A 21,839-nucleotide genomic window follows, 5' to 3' on the forward strand; every position below is an offset into this window, starting at 1 on the left:
ATTTACGATATTGTATCTCAAATTAACTTGAAATAAAGTATATTCCTGCATCCGAAGTAAAAGTCTAATTTGTATTTAATCCCTGACAGTATCTCTTTGCACTGTAGTCCAAGATAGTACCTCCACACATTTTCTTCAGTGTATATAGTTTGAAATATTGGAAGCCACTAAAGTAGCCAACAAATACATTTTCCCAGTATGTATGACAGACAGTAAAGTCTATTAACCACTTAAATCCCATGCAGCAAAATGCCAAGCTCACAATGCGTTGTGAGATTGGCAATCTGCTATTTTCTGAGAAAGCTTTCCGCACAATAACAGAAAAAATTGAATAACCTAGTATAGAGCCCTGCAGGACTCCGATAAACCATATGGGGTTTAAGTGGTTAAATATTGATGGCGGAGAAGAAAAGCCTTTGAAAATGAATATTAAGTACCTAATGTGTACTTAACGTGAATTAAAGAACTGAATAATGTCTTCATGGTTGGTGAATTCCCTCCCAAAGTAATTTATTACAATGACTCTATAAGAGATTTTCTATTTCACACCGCTTTTATTCACCCATGTATGAAAACCTATAATAATGAATTGCATTTTTATAGCACTTTTCCAAGTGTTCAAAGCGCTTTACAATGGTTCATTCATTCATACATTGGGAGGTGAAGCGGCGAACAGTCGACACTTCCCACATTCACACACCAATGGTGGCGAGCTCACACCGACCAACTCATTGGAGTACTAGGGTTCAGTGTCTTGCCCAAGGACACTTCGACATGTGGACAGGACAGGAGGAGCCGGGATTCGAACCGCCGACCCAAGGATCATTGGACGACCTGCTCAACCTCCTGAGCCACAGCTGCCCTATAAATATCCTATTCCTATAAATATCTATATCTATAAATACACCAAGTCTGTGTGTGTGTAATCCAAGTAACTCGAACCATTCGTCCCACCGTCTTCAAATTCGAGTCATTTGACACACGCTTCCACACCCACACAGGGAGTGCAGTGCCCGGTGTCGAGTCGGTTGGACCCATGGCTCTGGACACATGCCTGAGACAGAACTACATATCTAACTATAAATGCACCAAGTCTCTGTAGGTACGTCTGTAATCCACGAAACTCGAGAACCGTTCATACCAGACACGCATTCCACCCCACCACAGGGGGTGCAGACTGCAGTGCCCGGTCTAGTCGGGTCAAACCCACAGTTGTCCAGAACCACCCCAAAAAGGGACACAGAGATACAGAAATCTCCATATATGGGCACAAAAGGGACACACATGGGTGGAACAGGTACTCTGACACAGGTACAACGGGTATTGCATTGTGGGACATGGATCTCCAACTTTCATCGTTACCGACTCGGTCTACAGCCGGGCACCGGTCTAGCGAATCTAAAGCCTGACTGATACTTCATTGCAATGTATGAAACAGCACAGAAAATAGCAGATCTATATAATCTTGTATATCAGCTATTCTCAGCATGTTTTATGGTTGTACGATTTCATGAGTATAGATTTAGCATTAGACTGACACACATAGCTTAGCTAAAGGTATTTACACACCAGGGCACGACAAATAGGCGACGCGAGTATTTTGCATAAAAACTCTTCATAGATATAATTGATGCCTCATTCATTCAGATTAGGGCCTTTTTATTCATGTTGAAAATCGATCTTGTTTCGAATAAAAATGTCGTGATTCACGGTGTGAATGCACTCATGACAATTTGGGGGAAAAACATATTTTGCGTGAATTAATCACAAAAACCTTTTTGGGCATGTCATTGTAAATAAAATAAATAATAGACATTCCATAATGTTGGAACATAGCAGACAGACATGATTGTGAGCTTGTAGATCAGATATTTTCTAAAGAGATTTAAACTTATTTTTGCGTGGTCAAGTGGTTAAATAGCACACATCACATGGAAACTCATTAGACATTGAATCCAACCTTGGGGCAACAACATAAACGTGAAGCTAAACACAATAGACACAAACCCACCAAGATCAAGTTCCTCCACCTCGATAAGGCACTGCATTTGTCCTGCATGGAAAAAAGGCTGATAGTTTTCAACTTAAGGAAATATCGAAATAAACATCTCACATGAAGCAAAGCAATCAATGTCAATTAGCTGAGCCACCATTGAAAAGTAAATTAAATCAGAGGCCAAAACAAACAGTAAAACTATTACTTGAACATTTTCAACAGGTTACATGTAATATATTTTAAAATAAACCTCTTAGCCCATTAAAACCTATATCCAGAAAGCCACCATTTTAAGTGGATGTTCAGAGAAAGGACTATATACAAACTTGAACGTCCAACGCTAAATTTATACGGTACTTTCTTGTTGCATGCCAAAAAATAGCAGATTGAGCAACTTTTAGCACACAAAGTATAAATCTTCAGGGCTAATTTAGATTTTGGACTATTGTGTTGCTTAACGAAATAATTCTTCACAAGATTCGCTAACAAATGGGATTGTATAGATGTTTCAATAACAATTCCACCAAGAAAAGGTCATGGCAAAGATTTTCATTTCAAAGACTGCACATAAATGATAACTGATACATTGTACACAATTAAACAAGATGAATACCTAAAGTAAATGCAGAACAAATCATGAAAACAAAGGGAAAAAAGAAAAACACGCACAAAAACAAATTTACACCCTTAACCCTTCCATTACTTCTTTATTCCTCCCTAATCGGGTTGGATTTGGATCTACACTGTAAGAGGGTCCATAATTATGTTCCTTGGTGTGAAATTCCCAACCCTATTAAATAAATATTAAGTTTAACAATACATAATCTTTCTCACTCACTCACACACACACACACACACCCCAACCCTGGGAATAAAGCAAAAGGCTTTAACTACAACAACAATGAGAGATTTCAGATGGAGACGTTGAACATGACAGTAAACTGATGACGTATACATTGTACAATCAATACGTGATCAAAACTAAGTGTTATTGCTTAAGATGTCAAACTAGTTTTCCTAAGAGAAAACAACCACAAACAAGTTCATGTTCTAAACTTAAAACATGTACTCTAATGTAATAACATGATTTACTGTAACTGGCAGGTGGAATAATATAAGACACTTATAAACATGATAATTGATTTAAGGTCATTTAAGGCATGAACACAATTGCCCCATCAAGGGACATGGATCTGACCCTTTCCAAAATTCCCTGTTAACTCATGTATATAGCCTGGCTCAAGCCCCTGAATCGCTAGTCACACCCATGAAAATTCAATGTCAGCCTATCATTTATACTTTGTCGTGTGAAATTATCTGATCTACAAGCTCACAACACGTCGACAACATCGATTCGAGACTCGCTGAGAGGTTGTACAATGGATATGGTTGTGCTACATTAAGCATAAAATGTAGCATTCTCTGAAGTCCTCTCTGCCCTGAATACAAGCAAGAAATGCTGTTGTGCTTCTAGTGAACCATCACAATACAGTCGAATAGTAAAGGTTAGGAATGACAGCGTTGTTGTACCATCATGGGATTCCTCAGCCACATTCCTTAAAACTATGGATAATAGAGCGTCGCAGTGCAATACCTTTTAAGCGTCGTACGAAGCCAACTATTGTCGTGACAAATCATGACAACACACACAATATTTTGGACCAAACAAATAATTACAAAGAAGAAAAACAACAAAAGAAGTGTTGTAACCTGCCGTTTTTTTCTACTTTCTAATTCTTTGTTTGGCCCGAATAATTGTGTGTGTTGTCATGATTTGTCACGACAAGAGTTGGCTTTGTACGACGCTTAAAAGGTCTTTAAATAAAAACGTTTTGAAATGCCTATGGGAAAAATGCATTGGGATCCATTTCCTGGGCCACTCGTTGTTCTGAAAGGGGGAGGGACTGCGACGCTCTATAGACACACGCACACAGGGGGTTGTCGCCCGAGTCCACACACGTGTAAAAGAGTAGAACCCTACTTATGTTTCTGGAGCCTGGCCCTCTCATTACATTATGATTGAATGCCCTGCTTGAAACCTTTAACCACACAAACTCTATATACACAGTAAAGCCAAATGACCGAACTGTTATTTTTGCTGAATGTTTGCCCAGAATAGGGACGCCAATAGTGTTCATGTGGATGAGAAACCAAGTGTGGTTGTTTTATGAGCTAGAACAATCATAATGTAGCTATTTCACTCGTTAAAGTTTGTTTGCATCAAAATCATTGATTGATGACTGTACTCCGACTACCCTGAGACTATGGCGAAATGCCCAACTAAGAGTTATTCACCATCAGTTTCACATGCAGAACAATCCCAGATCTGTAGAAGTCCCAGCTTCACTACTGCTGTCACACCGTTAGTAAACAATAAAGTCTACCACTGTACGTAAATGCCTTCTTTGTTTTGTCAACATTATTGGGTGTCTGGTGAAAAAGCAAACATAATGACCTTGAGGTTATTTGAAGAGACCTCTAACAAGTCAGGGCTTCCTTTCCCAAATGCATCTTAGGTTCAATGTTCATTAGCAAAGTTGTCAAATCACATGCCATGTGAGATGATGTCACATACTGGACTGGTTGCTAGCCCAGTTGGGACGGTTTATTTATACGTGTTTTATAAGTTAGAGGATTCCAACCTTTTCCATGTCAAGGACCAGCAAACAGTCATAGCCTCTGGCTACGGCCCTCCAATTGTGAAATGGCTTTAAAGAAGAAGAAAAAAATGGGGATCTGTAAGCTGACAACACATCGCAACTTTACGCGCCGTCAGCCACTTTAGTGCAAGTGAAGTTAGTAGAAAGGTATATTTTATATGTTGTGTGTTCTATGTGAATATATCATAGACTGCTACTGGTTCATACACCAGCACTGGGACCGTTAGGATGTCACCTGTTTGAACATTACTCTTTTCTATTATATATATTTTTTTTACATGTAGTTGGGGTCTAGAAGAGGGTCTGTGTTTGTCATACCTCTGGACCAATATGCATCAAATTGTGCACAACACCTTTTTTTCATGATTTATCAGATAATTCTCCTCTATCCAAACAACAGACTAGAACCTGACACAACCAGACCATGTGTGTGACATGCAAGAGTCCTCCATTGATTGGTCAGAGATCAGTATGTCCAATACTGTATGTATGGCAGAGATCCACTATTAGATCCCGTCTTGTCAATTATAACTGATAGATGCATTTGGGAAAGCCAGGGCAAGAAACATGCAGATTCATGTTTCATCAACATGAATTATGCCTAGTTCACTGGTCTTATGTATTAAACCATCTTTAAGAGTTGATATCTTATTTAGGTTTATGAAACCAGCTCTACACTGTAGAATTTCATGTAGAGTGTCAATTTATCCCCGAATTCAATGGACACAAGTCCATTTGGTTCCATTTGTACAGTCTAGAGTTGAAATAACACTACCGGTAATGACTTTACGCTGTAAAAGTCAGTTACCCACCACAAACGCCACAAACAAAAAACAATCTCCCTCAGTACAAAATATAAAAACATTATTCATATAAATAAATTAAATAGCTATGCTAAAGCTAAACTCTTTTGCTAAAATTTAAAAAATGGGCAAGTGCTGTACAATTCTTTTGGGGGGGGGGGGGTTAAAGATGCTTGCGGGAGATGGGTTGTTCTTGTAGCCGTGGAGCAGTGAAATCCCGCTGCATTCTTTCTCAAGGTGGGCTGAGGGAACATTTCAAAGCATCCTTCCACACCAAGGAGTTTGAAACCCAACATGTTCCTCCTGATGTCAGGTGCAAACTATCCCCATTTCTCACCTTTGCAGGAAAAATGTTTTTTAAACGCTGGTTAGAGGAATCTACCCTCTTCGACTAAGTCTCCTCCAGAACCTGTGTTAGGTCACCAAAGTCGCAGTCAAACAGTTCGCTGATGCCCTCGTGTTCCTCCAGTCCAAAGTGATAGTCGTGGCAGTGTGGCGGGGACAGGTTAATGAAGCCATCGAACGGGAGTGCCAGCCCCTCACCATTAAGGAAGTCGGAGGAGGAGAGGGGCGAGAGATCAAAGTCTGGCATTTCTCCAAGGTTCGAGAAGGGGTCACCACCCAGAAATGATTCTGTTGAGGACAGGTGTGTGCGAGAAAAGAAGCAAGAGAAAGGTTTATCATTTTTCGAATTGTTCATGACCAAAAGTGTTTCAGCCACCACTGGCAATACTCAACTTGAAATTTGGTAAGATAGCATTGGCTAGGTTTACATTAGAGCACGACCGATACATACTTGGGCCATTATTTGACTGCATCGGTATAAGCAATTATGCAGCTAATAATATTAGCTGCATAATTGCATATTATGTCCCAACATTTGAACTAGCTCCCCTATAATGTGGGTGGTTGAAATGATAGAGAACAGCAGACGTGCTGAAACGTGTCTGTTTCTCCAGATAGAGTGCTGCTTCTGTGTTTGCTCAATAAACCAAGTTTAGATGCAGATATTCCTTTCTCTGTATATCTATAAGAATCTTCACTCAGCTATATTGTAAGAGACTATTCCTCAAGACTCCCTAATCTGAGTTTTCGGTTTCCGATCCGGTGGGAGAGTTGTCCGGCAGTTTAATAAAAAAATAAACAAGCTTGCAGATTGACTATTTTTGAACATGAGTTTGTGTTTATTTTTTCTGTATCAAAAACTGATTTGTATTTGTTTGCTTAGAAGTTTAAAAAAAAATAATGTTCTCATAAGGTTTGACAAACTATTGGTGAGCACATCGTGGTTTGGTCTTTAGGAATCAGGATTTGCATCAGACCCAGAAATCTAGCGTCGGTTTTACATTTTAATTAAAGACTGTGTGAATCCCATCAAGTAAAGCCAATCCAATGCACTTATTTACAGAGCACATTTTACAAACGGTTAAGTGTTGCACAAGACAATAAAACATAAAACCAAAAAAACTAAAGAAACGGTCATCAAGAGCCAGCGAATCGATGCAGAAACTCAAACTGGATGGAAATCAAAATGAAACAAAGCGGGATTTAAAAGTGGGGGCCAATTTGATATGGAGAGGTAGCTTGTTCCATCATCAGACCTCAGGTTTTCAAACGTGTCTTTGGGACGACAAGTTTCAGCTGATCATCAGAACTGAGGCGCAAAAACAAACACTAAAATGGATTCTATGATGAATGGGCAGGAAATAAATAGAAAAGTACCTGTCTCACCACCTAAGATGAATGGGCAGTAAAGAAATAGAAAAGTACCTGTCTCACCACCTATGATGAATGGGCAGTAAAGAAATAGAAAAGTACCTGTCTCACCACCTATGATGAATGGGCAGTAAAGAAATAGAAAAGTACCTGTCTCACCACCTATGATGAATGGGCAGTAAAGAAATAGAAAAGTACCTGTCTCACCACCTATGATGAATGGGCAGTAAAGAAATAGAAAAGTACCTGTCTCACCACCTATGATGAATGGGCAGTAAAGAAATAGAAAAGTACCTGTCTCACCACCTAAGAAGAATGCGCAGTAAAGAAATAGAAAAGTACCTGTCTCACCACCTATGATGAATGGGCAGTAAAGAAATAGAAAAGTACCTGTCTCACCGCCTATGATGAATGGGCAGTAAAGAAATAGAAAAGTACCTGTCTCACCACCTAAGATGAATGGGCAGTAAAGAAATAGAAAAGTACCTGTCTCACCACCTAAGACTCAGTAAAAAACATTGAAAAGTACCTGTCTCACCACCTAAGACGAGCGAAGACGAGTCCTGCTGGGAGGCCGCCGTCGCGGTCGACGTCGTCGATGCTGGTGATGATGACCTCACTTCCTGGGCTGATGGAGGGGTTCTGGAATTTAATTGGTCAGAGGATGAAGGGGCCAGCGTGGGGTCAGAGTTGGGTTTGGAGGGGCTGGTTCCAACCACAGGACTGCAAACATCAGAGCAGTCCTCTGGACACAGGAAGACATCAATGGGACCACGGGAACTCTTCAACTGTATCTGGTAACCCTTTAACACACGCACGTGTACAAATTAGGAATACACATGGTACATTAGTTGACAAAAGTGCACAAATGACTTGTGTCTGGGTATAACTTATTCTTGGTGCAGGGTTCCTTGCCCACTCCTAGTCCAAACACACACGAGACAATCCTACACTTTCTACGTTTAATGTTTACATATTATCTGATGAATATCAAACAGAATAACAAACAAATCTAGTTATTTTGCGATGTCCTATTATCCCATGGACATATTTATACTCAATCACTTCCTCTGCAATTTGCATCCACTGCAAAGGACTGAAAAACAACACAAATCACAATAATGATGCACCAAGCAAGCATCAATTATGACGCTTTTCGATATCGTCAAATTTCTCTAAGGGGCCATCCAGACGAGGACGTATTCTGCGTTACCCGGGGAAGTATTTAGCCGATCTGCCCTTTCTGTCACACGGAGACAGCGTTTTTGGGGACTAATTTTTAAACCACCTTACAGTGTAATTATTAGTGGGAAAGTTTGGAGATGTGACTTTGTCCACCTCCAGTATCACTCACAGCTATTTTATATTTGCAAATAATGTCTATAAATATCTTCTCCGAAAATAGCCGATCTGCAGACATGCAGTGAGCTTGTAGATGAGCTATTTTCGGAGAACAGATCTACATCTACATTATGGTGATTACCAATCTGGAAAGACAAGAAAAAAACGGATGATCTTCTACATTATTGTTACTATTAAATGGTGTAGTGTAGAAAAATGAATATATAGGCTATACAAGATAGGCACTGGGCAGCACAGCCACCTGTCTGTCCGTTCCTCTCAGGCAGGTCTGTGCACACTGCAGAGCACATGGACCTCGTCAAAGTGCTTCGTCTTCTTGGGTAGAAATTAAACATTCTTTGTGCAACTTCAAAACGGCTTTGCATTGAGAGACCCCACGTAGGATAAACACATTGTTTACTGTCCATATTCCTCTATAAATTCCGCTGTTTTCACTGTTTCTAATTGCTCTTTTTTATACTTTTGTATAGCCTATGTGCAATCAATCAATATAAACGAGCAATGACATTCAGAGGTGTTGCGCACCAACAAATATATATTCAATCTCCAAAGTCAAACTCATAAGTTCACAATGCATCATGCCGCCCCTCGTTGTGAGCATTGAGATCTGCAAACGATGAATCTCATGCTTATGTATACTTTGTAGCCTACTTCTGGCAGAAGAGGATATATGAGAATATTAGTAGGCCTATATGTAAAATCATTAAAATTGTAATGAAAAGAAAGAAAAACATCAGCTACAGTTGATTATGCCCATGCATGCCTACTGAATGATTATGCCACAATGCCACATATGCATTTAGCCTACAATACACACAGCTTTCTCTGGGTGTCCGGAGCTCTACCGCTCTCGTCTGGACTACATGCATAATTAACATCACCGCAATATGGACGCAGGAAAGTTTTATATCGTTTACAAACCTGCGCGGCGGGCTAACAGCCCGAGCTGTTCTCGTGTGGAAGGCACCTAAACATCTTCACATACACATTTTACATATATATTTTTAAATATAGGAACCTTTTTCCAACATGGAAACAGATTGTAACGAATATGTAACATAATTGTGATTATCCAAAAATAACTGTGGCTACATGTACCTCGCTGGGTTCAGAGACCTGCATCTGGGTCTCTGGTGGAGCTCTGATCACCATGACTAGCTGGTCTGGAGAATCAAAGGATTTCCTCAGGTCCTGGCAGCGCACATAGCCCAGCGTGAGAACGCCACAGGTTAAGGACAAACATGATCATCAGCCATGTTAATGCCATCGGGCAGATATCTTGTGTCTTCATGCCGATTCTACCCTACAAATGCCCTATAAATCAGAAGTTATCACACTTTCCAGATTTTTCAAAAATAGCAGTTAAAAGTTAAAACAGAGCAACAAGAGAAATAGAACACTAAAATACATAAACAAACAAGATAAAAACAAAGTGCTTATGTAACCGTTACATAAAAGATTCTTAACCCATTTAGGCCAAAAAATAAGAAAAAAACGTCTAAATTCTGACAGTTTTCTGAAATACCTCATGTTTCTGTATCAGTGGTGTTCCATATTTCATGTCAAGGACCCCACAAATGTTATGTAATTGGCCGCCGACCCCCATCTGAAAATATGTTATTCCAGGAACCAAAGATTTGAGTTAAAAACGTTAGCTCTGAAAGAATATATATTCAAAGATTTGTGCCGCATTTTCACGATTTATTTTCAATAGCTAAAGTAGAACTGAACAGAATGCTTTAAAACACCAAAAGGGGTTGCCGCCCAGAATGGGTTACGTCAACTTTTAGAGTGTGAAAGGCTCGTTCATCCTTAGTTGTGAGCGTGATCTAAGGCCCCTTTTCCACTAGCAAGATGGAACCAGAACTTTCCAGAACCTGAACCTATTATTTTAGTTCTGGGTTTGTTTCCACAGCGCACAGCGCGGTACGGCACGGTTTCAGACCAGGTTCTCAGAACCTTTTTTCGGCCCTGCTTTTGAGGTAGTACTAACACTGAGTTCTGGGAACCTATGGGCGGGGCCAGCAGCGCTGCTGCTCTCGATTGGTCGAGCTGAGGTGACAGCACCCTGAGCACTGAAGGCTCATACATAGTCTGAATTTACGGTGGTGGGGTGACCACCGAACTACAACATGACGTCACAAGCCGCGGTGAAGAGCAAACCACCGCCACCGCTCCAGCCCTTCTCTCGCCCAACGTTATTTCAGCTCCGGTGGTCAGCTCACCACCGGAGCGGTGGTCACCTCACCAGTCACCACCGAAAATCCTGACTATGAATAGGCCTTTAGGAGACCGGAGCGAGGAGAAGCGCACACAACACAACAGCGCACATTTTAAACTCCTAAGTGCGACACAGCGACAGCGGACACACAGAAAAATAACCTGGAAAAGCACACAGAAACACTATGGCCACGAGAGAGGGAGAGACAGAGCTTGTGTGTGCGTGAGGGAGAGAGAGAGAGAGCCATAAAGCTGTCGCGACGAGTTGTTTGCTTGCAGTTGTTGTTCTACACTACAGCAGCTAGGCTAACTGCAGATAGGGGTGTGTGTGCGTGTGCGTGTGTGTGTATGCGTGCGTGTGTCGTGTGTGTATGTGTTTGCGTGCGTGTATGTGTTTGCGTGTGTGTGCTCGCGCGCGAGAGCGCCATATGATCTATTCTAAATTGCCAGAACAGAATTTTCTTTCTTTTTCAGGGCAAGGCATTAGGCATATCATTAGGCTACTAGAAATGTGCTGTGTACACAATACTACACATTGGAAGAATTAAATTCGGGGTCATGCCTATGTTCCCTCAGCCCTATGTTCCCTCAGCCCTAGTATGTTCTCCCATTTCAAAACAGACCCTATGTTCCCTCAGCCCTATGTTCCCTCAATCCAATAAGTGCAAGTGTAATAAATGTAATCGTGTAATAAGTATATTAGTGTAATAAGTATAATAGTGTAATAAGAGTAATACAGACAGCATTTTTTTCCAATGAAATTGCCATTAGATGGTATACTATTTCCCCCCAAAACAGCTCCTCTCGTCTTTTTTTCTCCTCATCTTTTTTCTCGTCTCGTCTTATTTTTCTCGTCTCGTTTCGTCTCGTCTTTTTTCTCTCATCTCGTCTTTTATTTCTCATCGCATTTTTTTTTCTCGTCTCGTCCTTTTTTCTCGTCTCACCACGCATCAAGGAAGCAGGCACGACTGCAATTCATCTTAATGTCTTTTATCGGGTGCACAGGAAGAACCTGTTAAACAAGAGAATACCAGCACTCACGGAACTGTCCTTAAAGGAACTTTATTGTTTCGATTTCCCAGAGTATAATCTTTCAGTTCCTTGTTCCTTGTATATATATATTACCTTCCTTGTCTGGTTAAATGTGGTAATGTGTAAAAAGGCTGAGTCACACTTGTTGTTCACAGTGCACACCTGACAAAAGATATGAAATATTCAGACTGTACATGACCAAGACATCTCCCTTCAGGAAGGGTATGGGTATTTGTGACATGGGGTACCAGAGCTAAAGGAAACCCTAATAGTAGTGGCTAGTAGTAATAGTATGGCTTTCCCGATGTATTGTGCAGGAGGCCATCCAACTGGCTTATGCCAGTACAGGGTTTCAGCCTCCTGAAGGCCTTAGGACCCAGGGTGCTGCCATACCCTGGCATATAAAAATATGTTCATATTATTGGTTTAAAAAAGTACAATAAAGCAAATAAATGTGAAAATAGACAATCTACAAGCTCACGTGTCTCATCAAGCTTGTAGTTTGTCTATTTTCAAATGACCGAAATGTATTCAAGTACAATACTATATACAGCTACTTTCCACCACTGTTGAATAATAACCAGTCATTATTTAAACATGAATATCTCTGTATTCCGGGACCCCCCCGGCCGTGCCAAGGGGGGGGGGGGGGGGGGCTGCCGGCCGAGCTACTCAGCAGTGGGGGAATGGGGGGGGGGGGGGGGGTGGCAGACTTAACAGGTTCTTGAAAGTTCTGGGTTCTGGTTATATGGAAACAGAAGCAGAACTTGGTTCTGGAACTTCACAGGTTCCTGGTAGTTCTGGGATCTGGAAAGTTCTAGTTCTGTTCTTGTTCCACCCCATAGTGGAAAAGAGGCCTTAGAAACAACCAGAAGGCCCTTAAGGGCCAGAAGACCTGCGAGATCTCACATTTCTAAGTGGATGTAGTAACACTGAGACATAAAGTGGTTCCAGTCAAACATTTTCTTCAAACAAATGCAGGGTACCTTCTGTCCTTTGTGTTTGACAAGAATTATGTTCTAATGCAGGGTACCTGCTGTCCTTTGTGTTTGACAAGAATGATGTTCTTACACTAGAATTCAGTCTCAAGCAGCACTGTGTTAGAACTCCCCCTGGTGAAGGTTAGGTGTCACTGCACCCAAACTACTTACTAGCTGAATGACCACGCAGTTCAGCCACTTCACATTGCATCACAAAAGACCATACTTCATTAACATACAGCTGGCCTATGACAAATGACCACACTCCTCATTAACATATAGCTGGCCAATCACAAATTGCGAGAGGGAAGAGCCAGATGTAAATGGGAGGGTGAAATGAGTGTGGTTATTTGTGGTCTTCCTTTTAATTAGCTTTTTGACATTTTATTTTGTCTTCACTAGAGAGAGACATAGACAACCATTAGAGCACTACAGGCAGCGACAGTGGGCTGGGCTTACAGACAGAAAGTATGTTTCAAAATTACATTCTCCAGTTTTGTTTCCAATATTGTCAAATCACAATTGAGGAATATGTCGAAATGTCAGGTATGCTACATCCAGGGTATTGCATGACCCACAGGTGTTTTCTTTTTACTGTCAATTCACTCACAGCAACTTCAAATACACCCACTTCTGCAAGATTTCCAGAGGATCTCATAGACAGCTCTACCAAAATTACTGATTTGAATGATAGCCATAACATAATTATCCAGAATGACCTTTCAAAAATATCACTCAGCTATACAAGCCCACACGTTGTGAGCTTGTACACAGTACAGATCAGCTATTTTTCAAAAATACACAAATAAGACATTTAGACCCGAGGCTGATTCTAAAAATGCCTTCTAAAACCTAACCCAAGGCTTCTGAAAACCTTCAAAGTCTTAAAAATATGAATAATAATTATGTTGCTACATGTAAAGCAACAACTAATGAGACACAGAGGTACACACATCTGAACACTCCTGCAATATTTTCAAGTGGGCCCTAACCCTAACCCTGATCCAGTATCCAAGGATGGGAACCACTGGATGGTAGACCCATCTCTCTCTAAAAAGCAAAAGGCACAAATATGGCCTTGAAAAGCAAAAGGATATTTCTTGTTCTGAGAGTCTTCAGTGAGCAGCCGCAACTGGACGTTGCATTTGGCGATGAGATCGTCCAGCTGGTCCTCGGCATCCGTCAGGTCACACACCTCTCTCTGCACTTCTTTATAGCGAGCAGCGGACGCGCCGTCCATGCGGTTCCCCCTGCAGAGGAACACAGGACCACAGTATGGTCACTGCCGTCTGCTCCCCCTCCACGGAGCTCGTTTCCCCTTCTGGGTTAACCCATTTAGACCTGAGATCAGATTCTAAAAATGTCTTCTACATCCTGACAGTTTTCTGAAAAAGCTATGTTTCTAGGTCAGTCGTTCTTCGATTTTTCAAAAATAGCAGACCTACAAGCTCGTAGCTTAGCTATATTATAACATAATGCTAACACCAAAAGGGGTTCAACAGGAAGGTGGGGGCCTCCGGGAGGAGAACACCACCACTCGCATCAGCTCACAGCCTTTAGCTAGCAGTTCAACCAGCTACATTTTCTCAGCGACGCGGTACAAACTCACAAATGATTTGCGATCGCCGGGTGCACGGCGGCGCACCATGGACAGCTCTCGAACCTTTGGAGATACGGCGCTTTGAAAATCCTGTTATAATGGAGGCTCAACGGAGCTGGATTTCAAAATCGCATCGCTGATGGGGAAGGAGGAGCTCCATACTAGCCGGAGCAATGCTAAAAGGTAAACAAACGGACGGCGCGTTCATATATAGAGGAAACGGTTGTCTATGCGTAGATGGCACAAATAGCAGGGGGGGTGGGAGGGGGGGTTTACGTTTATAAACGTAGATGGCACAAAAATAATTAAGACACAACGACGACTGCAACATAGCAATGACATGGGCAGCAGAAGGAAAAAGGCCAACCAAAGACCACCTGGAGGTATACTGTTGAGAAAGAAAGAAAAGAAGCAGGATGGAAATCATGGTCTGAAGTGAGGACTGTCACTGCAGCAGCTGACCCGTGAAAAAGGTGGAAGTGCTCTGTGAAGACCCTATGTGCCACAGTGCTCTGTGAAGACCCTATGTGCCACAGTGCTCTGTGAAGACCCTATGTGCCACAGTGCTCTGTGAAGACCCTATGTGCCACAGTGCTCTGTGAAGACCCTATGTGCCACAGTGCTCTGTGAAGACCCTATGTGCCACAGTGCTCTGTGAAGACCCTATGTGCCACAGTGCTCTGTGAAGACCCTATGTGCCACAGTGCTCTGTGAAGACCCCATGTGCCACAGTGCTCTGTGAAGACCCTATGTGCCACAGTGCTCTGTGAAGACCCTATGTGCCACAGTGCTCTGTGAAGACCCTATGTGCCACAGTGCTCTGTGATGACCCTATGTGCCACAGTGCTCTGTGAAGACCCCATGTGCCACAGTGCTCTGTGAAGACCCTATGTGCCACAAGGCACGAAGTGGACAGCAACAGGTAACTTAACCCATTAAGACCTGAGGCCGATTCTACAAATGCCTTCTTAACAGTAGTTAACATTAAGCCGCCTCACACTACAGAGACAGGAGATGGGCTCTTCATGGCTCGGCAAGGCTTACTTACTCATATTTCGATATTAAAATTAAGGTGATGGGAGGTATACGTCCTTGGTGTATCATAAGATTGGTCTGTTGCTATTCGCCCATTAGACAGAGAAGCTGGCAGGTAATCACTATATTCTGATAGTAATCATTGCTATAGACTTGTTTTTGTTCAATAATAATAATAGCTGTTTCTTCAGCTCTATAATAAACAGAACATTTTCAGGTAGGTGACAAATTTGCGGCCAATCAGGAGAAAGTAGCCATTATGATTAGTGTTCCATTTTGTCTGCCCATTTCTTTGTGGCATCACTTACAATTCCACTTGTTTAATCTGTATTCTCGATCCTGATTGGTATCCCAACCTGAACATGCATTTTCTGTTTAATAAAAAGCTGGAGACATGGAGAATCCTGTTACTGAACAAACACTCTAGCATTGAGTACTATCACAATATATAGCTTTTTAACACTTATTTTAACCAAAGAAAATCACACCCTACCTATAATTGACAAAACCTATACAAGATTTTGACATGGTTTACCAAGACGACCTCATCTCTCCGTGTTGGAGGCAGAGCTGTGTGTGTGTGTATGAGGAGTCAAGTGGCCGTCCGCTTCAAGTTTTTTTTTTTACCGTTTGCAATATGTGACAACAAAGGCTTCTACACCGGTATAATGATTCTGCAACCGAGTTTCAGTGTCTTCTACTCACAACCATTGGATGTTGTTCTTTGACTTCTTGGAGATGAGCTGGATTCCTTCCAGGACATTGGTGATGTCGTAGATTCGTCTTTTCTGGACATCCAGGACTTGCGAGGCCCAGTTGAGGTCAACTACACCGTCTGGGGACTGGGACAGCAGGTCCAGGAAGCGCTTGGTAGTCAGGTTGAGCGACGTGTCATATCGAGACTTCTCTGTCGAAGGTCGAGGGACTGGGGAAGACAAGATGGGAAGGGATTAAAACATTAATAAACAAAAACATGAAAAGCAGTTGACCAATAGAGTGCATTTTCTATTGAGGTTTGTGAGTGTTTAAGCTTAATTTATACTTTATAATATAAAGGATGTTGCTTGCCAAAAATATCCATCAACAAGCCAACATCAACAAACTAATTGTTGTTTGGCAAGTGACACACAAGGAGCTATAGTGTATTTTCTGCTGAAAAGGGTGATCTGTACATTGTGTAGTATTACAGTATGTGTAGTCTCTGATTTATGACTAAATGTATTTTTTCTACAGTGTTGACACTGTTGAGTGAGTCATAATAACTGCTCGTCTCTTGGCTGATGAACCTCAGTCCAAGTAATTTTTCATTTAATACTGCATTAACCACTTAAAAGCCAATTTATACTTCACAAAGTTCACGTACAATGGGTTTGAGCTTAAAAAACTAGCTGATCTACAAGTTCACAACACACTGTGCGTTGCAACTCACTGTGAGCTTGTAAAAAGGCGAATAATGGCAGATCTCTTTCTACCTTTTCTTGAAACTGGAACAATGGACCTTGTTCAACAAAGAATTTCTAGAGCCCGACCGATATATTGGTTGGGTAGAAAAAAAGAGGAAACCTCCTTTTGTACTTTGAAGAGGCATAAAACTAAAACTAAGACGAAAAATGTTCTTTGACTACCTTTTTTCACTGGCGAAAACTAAATGGTAACTAAATGAAAACTAAGCTATGATAACTAAAGCTAAGACTAAATATATTGACAATTTCGTCAACACTAGACTAGACTAAAATGTTAGGAAGGGACTAGTGGACAAGAGTATAAGACACAAGTCATTTTACACTTGGTTTCATGCTGAAAATAACCGATCTACAAGCTCACAACGTGTCGCAGCGCGACGCGTTGTGAGCTTGTAGATCAGCTATTTTCAGTAAGTGTGAAATATGTCATTACGACAGCATTAAGCCCCGCCAAAATACATTTTAGTCGACTAAATCAACCGTAGATTTAGTCAACTAAAATCTTATGATGTTTAGTCGACTAAAACTAGACTAACACTAAGACATTCCAGGTGACTAAAATGTGACTAAAACCAAATGAAAACTATTCAAAAGACTGACTAAAACTAAAATCTAAATTTGCTGCCAAAAACAACACTGCATAGAACAGTGTGTTTATGGCGTACCTCTGGGTGGGGCAGGTGTAGAGGGTGGCATAGAACAGTGTGTTTATGGCGTACCTCTGGGTGGGGCAGGTGTAGAGGAGGCATAGAACAGTGTGTTTATGGCGTACCTCTGGGTGGGGCAGGTGTAGAGAGTGGCATAGAACAGTGTGTTTATGGCGTACCTCTGGGCGGGGCAGGTGTAGAGGAGGCATAGAACAGTGTGTTTATGGCGTACCTCTGGGTGGGGCAGGTGTAGAGGAGGCATAGAACAGTGTGTTTATGGCGTACCTCTGGGTGGGGCAGGTGTAGAGAGTGGCATAGAACAGTGTGTTTATGGCGTACCTCTGGGTGGGGCAGGTGTAGAGGGTGGCATAGAACAGTGTGTTTATGGCGTACCTCTGGGTGGGGCAGGTGTAGAGGGTGGCATAGAACAGTGTGTTTATGGCGTACCTCTGGGTGGGGCAGGTGTAGAAGAGGCATAGAACAGTGTGTTTATGGCGTACCTCTGGGTGGGGCAGGTGTAGAAGAGGCATAGAACAGTGTGTTTATGGCGTACCTCTGGGTGGGGCAGGTGTAGAGGGTGGCATAGAACAGTGTGTTTATGGCGTACCTCTGGGTGGGGCAGGTGTAGAGGGTGGCATAGAACAGTGTGTTTATGGCGTACCTCTGGGTGGGGCAGGTGTAGAGGAGGCATAGAACAGTGTGTTTATGGCGTACCTCTGGGTGGGGCAGGTGTAGAGGGTGGCATAGAACAGTGTGTTTATGGCGTACCTCTGGGCGGGGCAGGTGTAGAGAGTGGCATAGAACAGTGTGTTTATGGCATACCTCTGGGTGGGGCAGGTGTAGAAGAGGCATAGAACAGTGTGTTTATGGCGTACCTCTGGGTGGGGCAGGTGTAGAGGGTGGCATAGAACAGTGTGTTTATGGCGTACCTCTGGGTGGGGCAGGTGTAGAGGGTGGCATAGAACAGTGTGTTTATGGCGTACCTCTGGGTGGGGCAGGTGTAGAGGAGGCATAGAACAGTGTGTTTATGGCGTACCTCTGGGTGGGGCAGGTGTAGAGGGTGGCATAGAACAGTGTGTTTATGGCGTACCTCTGGGCGGGGCAGGTGTAGAGGAGGCATAGAACAGTGTGTTTATGGCGTACCTCTGGGTGGGGCAGGTGTAGAAGAGGCATAGAACAGTGTGTTTATGGCGTACCTCTGGGCGGGGCAGGTGTAGAGGGTGGCATAGAACAGTGTGTTTATGGCGTACCTCAGGGCGGGGCAGGTGTAGAGGAGGCATAGAACAGTGTGTTTATGGCGTACCTCTGGGTGGGGCAGGTATAGAGGGTGGCATAGAACAGTGTGTTTATGGCGTACCTCTGGGTGGGGCAGGTGTAGAGGGTGGCATAGAACAGTGTGTTTATGGCGTACCTCTGGGTGGGGCAGGTGTAGAGGGTGGCATAGAACAGTGTGTTTATGGCGTACCTCTGGGTGGGGCAGGTGTAGAACAGTGTGTTTATGGCGTACCTCTGGGTGGGGCAGGTGTAGAACAGTGTGTTTATGGCGTACCTCTGGGTGGGGCAGGTGTAGAGGGTGGCATAGAACAGTGTGTTTATGGCGTACCTCTGGGTGGGGCAGGTGTAGAACAGTGTGTTTATGGCGTACCTCTGGGTGGGGCAGGTGTAGAACAGTGTGTTTATGGCGTAACTCTGGGTGGGGCAGGTGTAGAACAGTGTGTTTATGGCGTACCTCTGGGTGGGGCAGGTGTAGAACAGTGTGTTTATGGCGTACCTCTGGGTGGGGCAGGTGTAGAACAGTGTGTTTATGTCGTACCTCTGGGTGGGGCAGGTGTAGAGGGTGGTAGCCGACCGAGGGAAGAAGGCCGTGCAGTGCTAACATACTGGTGGTCGCTGTCCAAGTCCAACTTCCTCTTTACCTAGTATTGGAAGAAAGCAAACTGTCAGCTGTCAAAAGATCATAAAAAATCAATAAAAAAAGGGGAGAGAATGCAAGAACGACAGAGAAGTTGAAAAATTAAGCAAACAATACAAAACGGTGAAGAAAATGTAGGAAAAATGAGTGAAATGGTTTAGGATAAATAACTAATGGGAGATGAATCGTCAAAATCGGTATCGGACGATTTTAGTTGTTTTTAGATTAATTGGCATCAGTTCAATTAATCGGTCTGTTTTTACAAATAAACAAGCCTAAAGAAACAGCTTGAACAGATCTACAAGCTCACAATATTAAATATAAAAGGTATATAAATCTGATTTGCCTAAGCCTGCAGTGCAGATACCCGGCTGTTACATGTATTTTTCAGAATGGACAAAATTATAATTTTTCAATACAGAATGATCATATCGACATCGGTAATATCGGTTATCTGCCATAACAGCAATTAATATCGGATATCAATATAGGCCAAAATGTCTCATCTGCACATCCCTAGAATCAATATTTGTACAGCTGCTGCTCTTATTGTACAGATTAGAGCCTGACCAAATATACCTGCCATTATTTGACCTCTGTGTTCAACGTTTTCAAAAATTGCAGATCTTCAAGCTCCACAATGCACCACATTGCGAAGCGTCTTGTGGGTTCAGGTTGGATATTTTAGAATTTAGATTTAGATTTTTTGTTGCTTCAAATAAGTTGTTTGTGTGAGAATTTCCATAGCTAATTTCACAAATCGCTAGCCTGATCTGTGTTAGACTTGGTATGCACTAAGTACACTAGCCTACAGTATTACCTCCACCTAGTGCACACACATTTTATACTTTTTGAAATATTTAATATTTAGTTTTACAACAGACATCAACAGGGTTCTGATCAGGCTGAAACCTTGCCAAATTTTTGAGTGATACATCGTAAATGTGTCATAATGTAGACCGATATCAGATGACTGATGCAACATGATTCCATTTTCTATTAAAATGTATTTATTTAGTTTGGGTATAAGTTAAATGTAAGTTTTTCCAAATTGATTCTGTTGCACTTGACTTTATCTGTCAAAACACTGGCATTGGTAGGGCTCTTCGTACAGATACACACTGATGATAGTTACAGTTTAGAAATGGCAGTGCACAAAATAACTTATTAGATGATTGTTTGGTTCCTCACAGTCCCTCCCTGCCGGATCATACAAATACTAAACTTCCCCTTCACCACAGATCCTCCCCGGCTCACCGGAGGTCTCCCGAGCGCCGGTCGCCTCTTGTCCTCAAGCCCCACATCAGCCGGGCCCTGCGGGGTAGCAAACAGCAGGATCTCCCCTGTGCTGGAGGGGGCCACGGTTGGGTGGAGCCCAACATGACCGGCGGGGCTGGAGATGATCACTATCTGGTGGTCCTCATTCAGGTTGATACTTCCAGCATTCAACAGCGTCTCAAAGTCGGCCAGCAGATCCTCAGATGTCTGCCCCGTTATCAGAGTCTCTGACATCGCAGGGCGACACAGGATGGTGTTGACTCTGACCCCTTAGCAAGAGATTCTGATGCTGGTCAGGGGAGAGTCACACGCTGATGTGGCCTAGTCTGCTTGTGTATCAACACCTATGTGCATTTGATCTGCTCAGGGAGTTCCCTTGCAGTTCAACATTGTGTGGCTGAATGTTATTTCTAAACAGATGCCACCTTTTTCTGTCGCAAACAATAACTATGCAAAGGTCCAAATGGATGTTAATAATGCAATTTTCTTTATGCCCAAATAATCATTATGTTAAAGCCAAGAGCTAAAAACAACTTCAGCCTGATGGTGAAACAATCAGGAACTGTAGCTGACTGCAAACTAAAAGCATAGTAAATATGGCATTTGGGAGCTATCAACACCCTGCTTCTATCTGGTCCAACAATCAATGAAGAATGCAATGCAAAACACCCTGCTAGCCACCCTGTTAGCTAATCTTTTGTTTCCATCATTTCTATCAATACAGTAAAGCGCAAGGGCCTCCTGCTAAAAAAAGAAAGAGCTAGCTAGCTTGTGCTACTATAAACAACGACTGGTATAGTTGATCAGACGATCACATCAGACCATCCATAACATGGATCAGCAATCAAGAATATAGATTTTCACAAGTGGGACGGAGTAAGTTAAATTATCCAAGATCATGACAATTTAAAACTTTACCACCCGAGAACAACTACATATCAGTAAAAGTAACGCGATGTCCATACGCCCCAACGGAAACATAGCTTTTAGGAGGGACAACTGACGTTCTTTGCGTTTTACAATGTAAGCAGATCAGGATGTAAATGTTGTGCAACTTAGCATGCATGCTAACGACTAGCCTCGGTCCTTCAACCAGCCTCGTTGTGTTGGAAGGAATCTCTCCGCTCCGGCACTA

The 21,839-nt window shown here is 42.4% G+C and overlaps 1 protein-coding gene across 1 annotated transcript; it reads right to left on the reverse strand.

Annotated features, from left to right (window-relative positions):
- Positions 1-5,628: 5,628 nt before the first annotated feature.
- Positions 5,629-21,122, reverse strand: e2f1 (E2F transcription factor 1). The gene is made up of 7 exons (XM_083769126.1): positions 20,684-21,122; positions 19,328-19,430; positions 16,110-16,329; positions 13,867-14,019; positions 9,636-9,750; positions 7,705-7,978; positions 5,629-6,092 (listed from the first exon to the last, which is right to left on the reverse strand). Exons 1-7 carry the CDS (start codon positions 20,936-20,938, stop codon positions 5,851-5,853), a joined length of 1,362 nt encoding a protein of 453 aa, XP_083625252.1. The 5' UTR covers positions 20,939-21,122; the 3' UTR covers positions 5,629-5,850.
- Positions 21,123-21,839: the final 717 nt, after the last annotated feature.

The sequence above is a fragment of the Protomyctophum parallelum genome (assembly GCF_964188405.1).
Source record: "Protomyctophum parallelum genome assembly, chromosome: 7".
In the NCBI taxonomy this organism is placed as follows: Eukaryota; Metazoa; Chordata; class Actinopteri; order Myctophiformes; family Myctophidae; genus Protomyctophum; species Protomyctophum parallelum.

What these genes read in the sequence shown, in the direction of transcription:
- e2f1 (XM_083769126.1), bottom strand. Translation starts at nt 20,938, where the DNA reads ATGTCAGAGACTCTGATAACGGGGCAGACATCTGAGGATCTGCTGGCC. An exon ending in AAGAACAACATCCAATGGTT is followed by an intron (nt 14,020 to 16,109) that starts GTGAGTAGAAGA and finishes GTTCCTCTGCAG; the next exon opens with GGGGAACCGCATGGACGGCG. An exon ending in GAAGACTCTCAGAACAAGAA is followed by an intron (nt 9,751 to 13,866) that starts ATATCCTTTTGC and finishes TGGCGTTCTCAC; the next exon opens with GCTGGGCTATGTGCGCTGCC.